General features: G+C 42.7%; 1 protein-coding gene across 4 annotated transcripts in view; it reads left to right on the forward strand.

The window, feature by feature from the left end:
- LOC146960211 (scavenger receptor cysteine-rich type 1 protein M130-like) overlaps positions 1-13,604 on the forward strand; it is an 87,823-nt gene that overhangs the window by 18,267 nt on the left and 55,952 nt on the right. For 3 of the 4 annotated variants that reach the window (XM_085772530.1, XM_085772533.1, XM_085772531.1), the window contains exons 7-9: positions 7-291; positions 7,581-7,895; positions 7,984-8,286. In XM_085772530.1, the coding sequence (XP_085628656.1) occupies positions 7-291; positions 7,581-7,895; positions 7,984-8,286 (903 nt within the window). The remainder of the gene's footprint in view (positions 1-6; positions 292-7,580; positions 7,896-7,983; positions 8,287-13,604) is intronic. The other variant, XM_085772532.1, reaches the window with a different exon arrangement.

Raw genomic sequence — 13,604 nt, forward strand, 5'->3', positions numbered from 1 at the left:
GTTCAGAGCCTGTCAGGTTGGTGGGAGGAGCCAGTCGCTGTGCAGGTGACCTGCAGCTGAAACTAGGAGAGTGGATACCAGTGGACGGCAGGAACTGGAACCTGAAGGCAGCATCTGTAGCCTGTAGAGATCTGGACTGTGGCTCTGCTGTTTCAATAAGAAGAAGAGAGGAGTCCTCAAGGAAGTCTGCGTGGTGGATCAACACTGACTGTGTTCAGTCTGGATCTACCCTGAGGGAGTGTTCATCATCATCACTTTCCTCTTCCTCCACCGTGGAGATCACCTGTTCAGGTGAGTCCATCAGTGACATCATCAGTGACAGTCAGGTTCAGTGTCTTCCTTCCTTTGTTGTGGAGACAGAAATGTTCAGTAACTAGGTCTGTCAGTTTAACACGTTAATTAGATTGATGAATTACACTGCAAATTACTGTGTTATAAAAATGAACGCAATTAATTCTGACATTCTGAGTGGCAATTCAATGCGCAAGCATTTTAAATTTGGCCCATTGAATGACCCGTAGGCTACTTGGCAGTGGCACGTCATGGTAGCACTAGGACCGAGGAACTTGTCTGGACGTGTTCGTCACTTCCACATCACATCGTTGCGCCGGGTTCTCATCGGCCGCCGAACAAAAAGGCAGCCCTCCTGTTCACAGATCATTTCTCCGCGCCGGTCGACAAACGCTTCTGCCCCTCAGCTGTGTGTGTGTATGTAGCCTATGTGTATGTGTGTCGGTGTGGGGGACAGCTCTCCATTCCGACACACCTCCACTTCGACACCCCGCTGTTCCGAAATACCCCCACTTCGAAACACCGCTACTCCGACACCCCCTCCTCCCCCCCGCAGCTGTCCAAGGTGCTGAACCGCGTGACGTTGTTTACATTCTGCTTTGTGGCTTGTCTGTGAAACGTGCTGCTCAGAGACTGGGCAGATCTGTCCCACTTGCTTTCTCCCAGACTCCGTTGTTGGAGATCTCCACACAGTAATAGAAATACACTTTTTTTCTCCCCCCCCCCCCTCCTCCGCTCGAGCACGGCTGAAGCCGGCTTGAGCTCACAGGGGCGCGAGGCTGCTGCAGCCACCGCTCGTGCTAACAGCTGACTGAGGGAGATGCTTTGGTTGGGCTTAGGCAATGAAGAAAGGAGTTGGTTAAGTTTAGTAAAAAGACCAGGTAGAGGCTAGACAGGCTAGAAGCATAATGAACATTATGTCATTAATATGAAGTATTTGCTTGTTTTGCAGTTAATTATGTACATGATCCGTTTGACCCCAAAAAGGAAAAAAGGATCACTGCGCACTGCGCACTGCACAGCCTCTGGTTCCTTTCTGATTAGGTCCGTCTGTCCGTTCGGAGTGGGGGGGTTTCCCCCACTGGCCTTTTCGGAGTAGCGGGGTCTTTAGAAAAAATAGAAAACCCCGCTATTACGATGAATGGAAGTCTATTGTCGGAAAGGCGGGGCTTCGGAAAGGCGGGGTGTAACCGTCGGTGTGTGTGTTCCTCTCTCACGCTCTGTTTAGATTAAAAAACACAAATAGGCTACAAACGTACACACATTGGACTCTGGTATTTGTCAATCTCTGTATTTTATTTTGAAAATTGCTTTTATTTTGAAAATTGACCAGATTTTCTTTTTTTTTTATTTTTTTTTTTTTATCTTTTTCTTTTAATAAACGAACAAACAGACAGTAACAATAATCATAATTAAAAAATAAAAATAAAAATAAAAATAATAATAATAATAAAAAGAAAAAGAAAAAAAAAAAAAAAAGAGGGTACAACAAACAAAAAAAAAAAAAAAAAAAAATTATAATAATAAATAAACAGAGAAATTCTAATAATTGCATACAGGTTTCAGTCAGGATGCACTTTTATAGTTATACATGGCAGGGGAAAAGAAAAAAAGAAAAATACAATACAAAGAATACGTCAATTTTCAGATTTTTTTGTTGTGTACCTTGTCCATTTCTCCCATCTTTTTTCAAAAACAGAGACTTGATGTCTGATTCTCATTGTTATTTTCTCCATTACATATATCTCATCAACCAAATCCTTCCACCCAGAACCATTCAAACCATCCTCTTTTAACCAATTTCTTGTAATTTGTTTAATTAGTGCCACTCTTATGATCAAAAATAAATATCTATCGTTCTTCTTAATATTTTCTGGTAGTTTTCCAAGTAATAAAACCAAAGGGTCACTACTCACACATATACCGAAAACGTTTGATAGTTCTGTAACAGAATCCAACCAAAAATCATCTAAAATTTTACAAGACCAAAATATGTGACTGTGGTGTGCTATTTTCTCCCCACATTTCCTCCAGCAACCCGGATCTATATTCTTGTTATATTTACTTTGGATTTGGGGTGTCCTAAAATATCGATTTATGATCTTCCAAGCAAATTCTTTCCAGTAGTTTGAGTTAGTTGTTTCATGTATGTTTTTGCACATTTATTCCCATTCCACTGGTGGGATATTGCAAGGAATTTCATTTTCCCATTTGGTTTTTACATTGTAATCCATTTGTTTTTCTTGATATTCAGCTTGTATTATTTTAACTAGTTTTGTTAGCAGTTTTATTTCAGTACCACAGTCATACATTTTAAGCATACATTTTATGAGGGGATTTATTTCATGAATAGATTTCTTTTTCACAACATCAAAAAGATAACTTCTCACTTGGAAGAATCGAAATAAATGAGATTTTGGTAAACCATATTGCCCCGATAGCTGTTCAAAGGATTTCATTTCTTTATCCCCAAACATTTGTCCAAATTTACATAAACCTTTGGATGCCCATATATTGAATGTTTGGTCCATTTTGTTGGGAGAGAAGTCTGGATCACTCCCCATTTCTTTCAAAAAAATTACATCCTCGTTTGTTTTTAAGTTGTGGCAGACTTCCCTCCAAACCTTGAGTGTAGCTACTACCCACCTATTGTCTACATCATCAACATAGGCTTTTTTGTATTTAGAGAAGGGGAGGACTGTTAATGGTATACCTCCACAGTTTATTTCCATCTCTCTCCATTTTGTAAGTGAAGATTCTCCCATCCAAATTTTGACATTTCTAATTTGCGCTGCTTGGTAATAAGCTTGCAGATTTGGAAGGTCTAAGCCCCCCATTTCTTTTGACAATTTGAGATAATTCATTTTAATTCTTGGTTTCCTGCCATTCCATATAAACTTCCTTATAATAGAATCCCACTGTTTGAAAATGTTAGAGACAATATATATGGGTAGTGCTTTAAAAAGAAACAAAAATCTAGGCAAAATATTCATCTGTATAATTTTTACTCTTTCCCATAAGGAGAATGGGATTACAGACCATCTGTTTAGGTCTTGCTTAATTTGGTTTATTAATTCATCAAAATTCTTTGCAAACAGATTATCAAGGTTCTTTGTTATATTAATCCCTAAATATTTTATCCTTTCTACCTCCCAATGAAATGCATGCTTATGTTTGAGTTCCTTGCTAATTATGCCACCCATGGTCATTACTTCTGATTTATTAACATTCAATACATAGCCCGAGATGGCTCCAAATTCCCCAATTACATTCATCAATACTTCAATTGACTGTTCAGGATCTGACAGATAGACTATTATATCGTCTGCGTACATTGATAATTTATGGACAACTCCTCCTATCGCTATACCTTTTATTTTCTGCTCTAATCTAATGCGTTCTGCCAGTGGTTCTATACATAATGCAAAAATCAATGGGGATAAGGGATCTCCCTGTCTCGTGCCTTTAAGGATATTAAACGAGTTAGAAATTACCCCATTAACCTTAACTCTGGCATTTGGCTCTTTGTACATAGCTTTCAGATTTTCTAGTGTTTCTTTGTGTGACTTCCTGCCAGAATTGATGCGAAAACAAGACATTTAATATCTCAACATTTTCAACAAATCAACTTTCATACTTTGATGCAGTTCAGCTGATCTAAAAGTACTATAAAGCAGCCCCCCCCCCCCCCATGGGCTTCCTGCATGTACAGGTGTAGGCAGCCCCCTGGTCAGTGCTGGAGAGGAACAGACCTCATGTATGGTAAATAATGAAGAAAGCTCTATGTCCTATAGGAAGCCTTCACTGTAGTGAGTCGTCTTCCTCTCATTCCTCTGCTTCATTATTAGGGCCACGGGCAATCACACCGGGCACTACTGTTATTGTGTGGATTTTTTCTTATTAGTGTGAATGCTGGAAGCATTCACACTATTGTTATTCGGTTCGGCCATTTTCTGCCTTTCTTCGGCATTTAACTAGTCCTTCATACTTTGTGCTATTTCAACAATTCAAATATCAAAATGTTCAGCCTTTTCGGGAAAGGTGTGCTATGTCTTTTCTCTTTTCAACTATTCATACTTTTTGCAATATTCAACTATTTCTGATTTTTTTTTCCCCATAGAGAATGCATTGGAACAGTCTTGAAACTCTTCAAATCTTCTTACTTCTTTCAGCCTTTAAAGTGTCCACATACTTTCAGCTAGAGACTTCATTCAAATTCTGAGCTGTAGACAAACTTTTTAAGTATTCCTCTATGACTCAGCTTATTGATATCTTCAACAGTTTCTGATATTTGGCCGCTTTAAAATCATTAAGTTTTTTGACAAAATCCAGCTTTATAATGGGTGTGTGTTGCGTCTAACGAGCAGGGCTTACTGTACGTTCAGACCGAAAGCGTCGAGAGCGTCGCGGTGGCCGGAAGTCATTCATTTTCAATGAGAACCAGCGTCGAGGAGCGTTGAAGAGCGTCAAAGGCGTTGGCGTCGCGTTTTGGCGGCGAGAGCGTCAGGAGAAAGTTGAAATCTCCTGAACTTTATGCTAATGAGCGATGATGCGGAGCAGCGGCAACCAATCAGAGTGTAGATGTCGCGGCCCCTTTAAATGGATGACCAACCACAACCGACGTCAACTTCTTTGACGCGCGTCAAAACGCCAGGGTGTTCAGACCACCAGCGTCGCGGAAAAGCGTCAAGAGCGTCTTTTGACGCTTTTGACGCTTTTGGTCTGAACGACCCATTAGAGTGAGTGACATCATCGCTAGAGTGAGAAGGATCGAAAAAACATTCAGGATTTTTTCTGGATAAATTGCCAGCACGGCCACAAATTAAACTCTAAACACATGATTTCCTCACCGGTTCGTAGCCACACTTGTCATGTCTCATTTGATGTGTTCAAAACAGCAGACAGACTTACAGAAATGTCTCTATGAGCCTAATTGTGCAGCTAGACCCGCTCCAGTGGCTCATCCACTTCAATATAAAAGTATGAGCTGATTTTTTTAGAAAAGCAGAAATGCCCCCCTTTTCTACCTTGCGACCCTGAGAAAAGTTTTTGCCCTACAAACATTTAATGCACATCAATGTGCTCAGGAAGGTCTCCTTGCCCCAGTAGTCATGGCCACATTCTGATAAGAGGTACGGTTCTCTTTTACTGGGCTGTTTTCGGAAGCTGCACAGAGCTCAAATCTCTCTGCTCTGCTCTGCTCTGTGTGCAGTTGGCCAGCTGTTGTTATCAAAGTCTATAAATAGAACAGTGCAGGTGCAGCCTGGCCGCTCGTTAAGATGTTTTTAAACACAGCCCCACACAGACACATGATAAACCAGACTGACAGAGGATGTCCACGCACAAACACAGGCATCACACTCACACAGACAGACACACACAGTCACTCACACACAGTCACATGCACACATACACAAACAGATAAACACACAAACACAACACTGTGCCATACAGTAAAATGTAAGCATGGTAGTCACCATGGTAACTTCTGAGGGCAGGCTGCCACACAGGTGTAATCAATCAGATCATTAGGGAGGGAGGAGTTCTGTGGCGCTTATCAACAGTTTTACTTTCTGCACATGTACACGCAGACAGAGAGACCGTCAGACTCACACACCCAGACACACACTCAGGTTTTCAGCTCACATTCATCAGCCTCTCAATGATTTTATACTTTTGATGTAAACATCTCCAACAATTTATATTTTTCTCATGAATTTAAGTTCAGATGTTTAGTCTTTCCAACTCTATTAATAGTAGTACAATTACAGGTGGAGCCAGGACATAGGATGCAGCTTTTAACATGTGATCTATCTATCTATCTATCTATCTATCTATCTATCTATCTATCTATCTATCTATCTATCTATCTATCTATCTATCTATCTATCTATCTATCTATCTATCTATCTATCTATCTATCTATCCATCTATCTATTTTCAAACCCTTTGTCTCTTTTTTCTCTCTTTTTCTTTCTTTCTTTTACTCCTTCATTTGTATTTTACATAACTTATTTCTATCTTTCCCTCTCTATCCATCCATCCATCTACCTCTTTCTATCATCCCCCTCTCTCTTTTTCTTCTTTCTTTCTTTTACCCCATTTCTTTTTACTTCTTTGTTTCTTTCTTTTGTTCTGTCTTTCTTTCTACTCCTTTTCTCTTTCTTTGTTTCTACCCCCTTTCTTTCTTTCTTTCTTTCTTTCTTTCTTTCTTTCTTTCTTTCTTTCTTTCTACCGCTCTCTGCATATCTCTCTCTTTCATTTATCCACCCCCATTTCTTTCCTTCTTTCTTACTACCCCTCTGTCTCTTTCATTCATTCTCTATTCTCTTTATCTTCTATTATTCTGTTTTTCTTACCTTTTTCTTTCTCTATCTACCCTTCTCTCTGTGTCTTCTTTCTCTCTGTCCTTTTGTTCTTTCTTTCTTTCTCCATCTACCCTTCCCATTTTCTTTCTTTCCTTCTGTCCTTTTCTTCTTCTTTCTTCAGCTCATTCAGCATTGTTTCAACAATTTCTTCAGCTCATTCAGCATTGCGTTCAGCATTCACACCATTTCCATTCTTGGAAATGTTTTTTCTAGTTATTCGTCCTCTTCCGGACTATTTTCGATTCGCTACTAGTCCTGCAACTCGAAGAGTTGCCGGCCAAATTATATATCAAAACGTGCGTCTTGATCGGGATCGGTGTGCTATTACTTTTCTCAACAGTGTACGAATTTTTCGCGACGTATGTTGCTTAAGCTATTCAGTCATTCAATGGTATACTAAAATCCATGTGAAAAAAATGCTTCTCACTGTTCTCAGATCAAATATTTATATGCGATTAAAATGCAATTAATTGCGATTAATTAATTACAAAGCCTCTAATTAATTAGATTAATTGTTTTAATTGAGTCCTGGCCCTATTACACAAGACACACACACACACACACACACACACACACACACAGGTAACCTAATGTGGTTACAGCTCCTCCATATCCGTGCTTATAGAAAGATGATCATGTGTCTGTCTGATCAGCTCTGTCTTGACCTTAAGATCGTGGGTTTGATTCCCATGTTGACAGAGATGTCACAACCGGCAGTAGCCCCGTGGCCCATTCAAAATTTCCCGAGAGGAAATTTTCTAGTTTTCTTTAACATCAACAGTTTTAACCCTTCAGTGTCTTTAATGGTTGTGTTGGGGACAGAAGGAACTCATTTCTGGACACATGCTGATGACTTTAAAGTTGATATGACAGTAAATAAAGGTCAGGGTCAAAGTTTAAATGTTGTGTCTCTCTCTGCAGACTCTGTCAGGCTGGTGAATGGGACCAGTCTGTGTTCAGGCAGACTGGAGGTCAAGTCCAACCAGTCTGACCAGTGGTGGTCCTCAGTGTGTGAAGATGACTTTGACCAGCAGGATGCAGAGGTGGTCTGTAGGGAGCTTGGCTGTGGGGCTCCTTCAGTCCTCCAGGGGGCGCTCTATGGAGCAGTGGAGGCTCCAATGTGGACCAAAGAGTTCCAGTGTGGAGGCAACGAGTCAGCTCTCCTGGACTGTAGAAGCTCAGGCTCAACTAGAACCAGCTGCTCACCTGGCAAAGCTGTTGGACTCACCTGCTCAGGTACAAGTGGAGCTACAGGTTGGATTTGTTCATTTCTGTTTGAATCAAACTCACTTCTTTTACTCTTCACTCTCTTCTCTGTGTTCAGAGCCTGTCAGGTTGGTGGGAGGAGCCAGTCGCTGTGCAGGTGAACTGCAGCTGAAACTAGGAGAGTGGAGAGCAGTGGACGGTGACATCTACCCCTTCTGGAACCTGAAGGCAGCATCTGTAGCCTGTAGAGATCTGGACTGTGGCTCTGCTGTTTCAATAAGAAGAAGAAGAAGAGATGAGTCCTCAGTGAGGTCTGTGTGGAGGATCAACACTGACTGTGTTCAGTCTGGATCTACCCTGAGGGAGTGTTCATCATCATCATCACTTTCCTCTTCCTCCACCGTGGAGATCACCTGTTCAGGTGAGTCCATCAGTGACATCATCAGTGACAGTCAGGTTCAGTGTCTTCCTTCCTTTGTTGTGGAGACAGAAATGTTCAGTAACTTGTTCTTCAGTATTTAAGTGAGTGAAGGTGAAGGTCTGGTGGTGATAGTCTCCGTGGCGACCAGGTGAAGCTCCTCCCGTCTGTGCAGGAGGTTTCATCACCACCGTCTCCTCTTGACGATGAGCGTGCCGTTAGCCCGTAGCTCCTGTCTGCTAGAACACCCAACACCTCAACTGTGATGGAGTCCCAACTCACACACTCACAGAGCGTCGTCCGACAACAGTTCACAGTCCGTTACTGATCAAACACAACGCTTACCACACACAGTCCACTGCTGTCGACTCCACGCCATTAACTCTCAGCTCCTCCTTCTTCCTCATGCTCAGCTCCACCCAGAGGTTTAAGTCTTATTATATTTAAAGCTGGCCTGTGGAGTTTATACATATAAAACAATGTCCGTTACATTGCAGCCACTGCCAAACGACTTATTAGGATGATCATTGAACGCATCTCCACCACACAACAGTCCCTGGTTTACCCAGGAGCGCAATTGCCTCTGAGGAGCGACTTTCCCGCGCTGTCGCACAGGGAATTACGCATGCAACGCAACACGTTCGGATTTGACGTAGACGTAGAGCGCTGGTAAACAGAAGAGAAGAAGAACATGTTATCTTATTTTTGTCTAGTCTGATATGCAGCCGGTGGAAGCACTGACACTGCAGCCACCGGAGCGGAGGAGACCCGACGGCGGATTCGTCCCGCCCCCCTCCCCCCCGACACGCACCGCACCGTACCGTAACTGGAGAGATCCGCCCGGTGAGCGTTCAGAGTCGACCACCGTACCCCCCCTCTCGCTGACCTCCGCGGTCCTGGACCGCACAGGTACCAGGAGACCAAGACCCCCTGTCATGTCGGTCCTCCACCCTCTCTGATCCGCCGCTAGTTGCAAGAGCCCCGCGGAGCCCAGTCTCTCCCTCCTCTCCCACACTTCAGCACCTGTCCTGGGCTACAGCTTGGCTCGCTCCACCGTCCTTTACTTTTAAAGTAGCTATAACTAATAATAATGCAACGTATAGCCTAACTAGACACGCGTATGAGTGATCAGAACAGTAAATTGTTTACGCTACTTTTAAAAGGAGTAAAGTCATTTAAAACAAGGAGCAAGCCGAGCCGAGCCGACACGGTGCAGCCCAGGACAGGTGCTGAAGTGCGGATGAGAGGAGGACAGACCGGGCAGGAGCAATACAGAGGCGTCTCGTCAGTCCTCGGCCGTCTTTAATGTCCCGAGACACCCCTTTCAATCCGTTTAAGGTTATTTGTTTGTGTTTAGGGAGGCTATATTTGCTTAGAATATTTTTTGGCAACCAGAAAAGCAATGTTTGACCCGGCGTGGCGGCGCCATCACACTCGCTCGCAAAAAAAAAAGACAAGAAAAAAGGAAAGAAAAAACGCACTTACACACATTTTGGAGGAGGGAAGCTCGTCACAGCATCATTTTTATTAAATCATAGTTTTCTCTAAATTAAGACAGTGTGCGGGACTATTTTTCACCCAGCCCCCCCCCAAAATGTAGGCCTATGTATAAAAATATGAAAATAAATTGCGTGTAGGCCTAGATATCGTTTAGGGATTTTTTTTTTTTTTTTTTTACTAAACGTTTACAGTTTCATTCCGTGTAAACGTTTACACATGTATAAGGTCACACCCCTAAATAAATGCCAAAGCTGAATGACCACAACTTTTTTTTCTCTTCCTACTTCGCCAGTCACCTGGTTGCCTGGTTACCTGCACTTACCGTTCGGGGAGGGAGGGAGGGAAGGGGGGGGTTCAACGTCATCGAACGGCGCAGGCTGACTGTTGCAGTAGCCTACTCGAAAAAAAACACGGCTGATGGCTCGTAATGAGCAAAGCTCCACAGGGCAGCTTTAATAAGTCACACATTTAAAACTGAAATTATTTGTACATTTTAATATCTTATTTATCTTAAAGTATTATGTATGTAATAAGAAAAAAAGAGAGAATACCAAGGCATTCATCTTGAATATAAATATTAAAATGCCTTTATTGCATTAAGGGCCAAACTTAGTAAAAAAAGACGCTATTATTTATGTAAATTTAACTTCACCATAATAACTGGTGTTTTATCTTGAACTTATTCCCCAGAGAGAAAAAAATTAAATAAAAACAACTGATATTTAAAAATCCTGGAAAAACGGTTCCATCAGGCCACATTTTGAAAATACACACGTCAAAAGTCCAAGCCCCTTTCCTCAGACTTGACCGCAGCTCAACTTTATGCAAATGAATCCGTCAGACGTGAGGTCACTGTCCAATGGGGAGCGAGATAGAGAGCAGCTCGACGGTGTTCATCCACTGTTCATGCCTCTTCAGTAACACGCCATCAGTGTTCCCGCCTTCCAAAACGTCTGTTTTTAGAGAGGCGTCTTGGTGAGGCCAGTGGCTCCTAGACGTCAGAGGAACAGACACACAGCCCACTGCTTCAGAGCAGCTACAGTGGAGAGGCAGGAGAGAGAGTGTGTGTGTGTGTGTGTGTGTGTGTGTGTGTGTGTGTGTGTGTGTGTGTGTGTGTGTGTGTGTGTGTGTGTGTGTGTGTGTGTGTGTGTGTGTGTGTGTGTGTGTGTATATTTGAAACGTACAATCCCTTTCCTGTGCCACTCTTGAAAGGCAGAGTCCTGACAGGATGGTTTGAAAAGGTAGTTTGATGCAATGGGGCTTAGCAGAGAAAAGCTATGAAAACCAAAATGCTTCCTAAATTGGGCCCACATTTTTAAAGAGTGTTTAACCACTGGGTTTCTGATTGATCTAAGTGAGGGAAGTGGGAGTGAGGATCCAAGGAGTGCAAGAATTGACAAATTGTCGTTTGACTGTAACTCCATCGCCACCCAGTCAGGGCAGTCAAGCTGGCCATAACAGGAGGACCAAAATGCAAGGGAGCGCAAATTAGCAGCCCAATAATAAAAACGAAAGTTTGGAAGGGCCAGACCCCCTGTCGGCTTGGTTTTTTGAATATGAATCCTGTTCAAACGTGGTCGTTTACCCCGCCATAAATATGAAGAAAAAACTGAGTCGAGAAGCTGGAAAAAGGATCCGGGGATAAAGAGTGGTAAGGCCTGGAAAAGGTACAAAAATTTAGGTAGTATGGTCATTTTGATTGAGTTGATGCGACCTACAAGCGATATCGACAGGGGCGACCATTGTGTTTGGATTTGTTTAGTTTGATTTAACAATGTAATAAAATTCTCCTGGAAAAGATCTTTATGCTTCCTTGTCACAGATATGCCTAAATAGGAAAATTTGTTGTTCTCAATTTTGAAAGGAAAACTGCTAAGGTCTAATGCACGTGCTTCATTGTTGATGGGAAAAAGCTCACTTTTATTGAGATTTAATTTATAGCCTGAAAGTTTACCGAACTGACTAAGCAGCGACAGAACAGGGGGCAATGAGGCTGTTGGATAAGAGATGAAGAGCAACAGGTCATCAGCATAAAGTGAGACTTATGCTCCGTGTGACCTCTCCAGACACCAGATATATCCTTACAAGAATGAAGTGCTGTGGCAAGCGGTTCGATAGCCATGTCGAAAAGGGGGACACCCCTGACGGGTTCCACGATGCAAACGAAAAGGTCTTGACCGTTGGGAGTTTGTACGAATTAAGGCTGTGGGATGCAAATATAATAGTTTAATCCATGAAGTAAAGTTTGGACCAAAACCAAATTTGTTCAGCACAGTAAATAAGTAGACACATTCAACACGATCGAATACTTTCTCTGCATCGAGAGAAACAACGCATTCAGGGACATCTTCAGAAGCAGAGTAAACGATGTTGAACAGTCGTCTTATGTTAAAGTAGGACTGCCTTCCTTTAACAAAGCCTGTTTGGTCTTTGGATATGATTGTGGGGAGGGTATTCTCCAATCTATGGGCTAGGATCTTGGCTAAAATTTTAGCGTCTGTGTTTAGGAGGGCGATGGGCCTGTAGGAGGCGCATTCCATTGGGTCTTTACCTTTTTTAGCTATCAGAGTAATACAGGCCTCAGAAAATGAAGGAGGGAGGGAACCTTGTCTGCAGGATTCTGAGAGAACTGAACATAGCAATGGGGAAAGAAGCAAGGAAAATGTCTTTAAAAATTCTGCCGGGAAGCCGTCAGGGCCTGGACACTTACCTGACTGCATTGGGGAAATGGCTAGTGCTATTTCTGCCTGGGATATAGGTTCCTCTAATTTCTTCCTTAAATCTGGTGATAGACTGGGAATACTGAGAACTCGGTAGGAGATCCGCTTTCAATGGACTCCGGTAGACCTAGGATACGTATGTTCTGCCTCCTGCTTCGGCCCTCCAGGTCGGTAACTGTAGCCTTTAGCCGAGTATTATCATCACGTAGAGTCAAGTAAATGCCCTCGAGGTCAACGACTCGTTGACTGAGGTCTTCTGTAGCGAGTTTGAGGGACGAAACACGTTGGCCATGGTCCTCCACTGCAAGCCGCGTTTGGTCAAGTTTCGAGTCGAGTTGACTGAATGATGTTTTGAACTCGGTGGCTAACGCCGCACGATGTTCCTCGAGCAGCTCGGTGATAGCTGCTAGGGTTAAGCTAGCGCTAGCATCTTCTTTTTTGCTTGACTTGCCGCCTTTCGCAGCCATTTCAGGGGTAACAGGACTTGTTTAGGCGAAACAAGGAGAGAAAAAGGAAAAGGGGATTCCGTTGGCATGAAAGTTGAAAGGCTGAGTGGTTTAAAAAGTTCAATGTTCACGGGAGCACTCACGCAACACGTCTACTCCATTTGCTCACTAACCGGAAGTCCCCCTAAAAGCCCTTTTAAACAAAAAAGGGTGATCACTAAACAAAAGATGTATCACTATGGCCAGAGCGATTGATATAACAGAGTGGCAACAGCTCTTGACATCGCCGCCAGTGCAGTCTCGTGGTTCATGTAGCTCCCAATAGTCCCAAATTAGGCTTGAAACAACGTTCAAAATACACATTGTCAGAATCAAAACTACGGTAAGCATAAAGTCCGCTAGCTTAATGCTAACGTATAATGTGAAACCTCATAGACGGGCTAACAGAAATTAGCATTGTTTCGCGGCAAACAAACAGCCATAGAAGCTGCTAAAACCTGTTTTAATTCTGGCTTTAGCGCTGTTAACACGACACAGTTTTAATATTATTAATATTATTAATATATTTAATATTTAACATGCGAGAAAGTTCTGCTGGGGGACTTCAACGCTCACGTGGGCAGCGACAGTGTTACCTGGAGAGGTGTGATTGGGA

This window comes from Trachurus japonicus, unplaced genomic scaffold (genome assembly GCF_045865225.1).
Source record: "Trachurus japonicus isolate A0001 unplaced genomic scaffold, Traja_1.0 AP030584.1".
NCBI classification, from domain to species: Eukaryota; Metazoa; Chordata; class Actinopteri; order Carangiformes; family Carangidae; genus Trachurus; species Trachurus japonicus.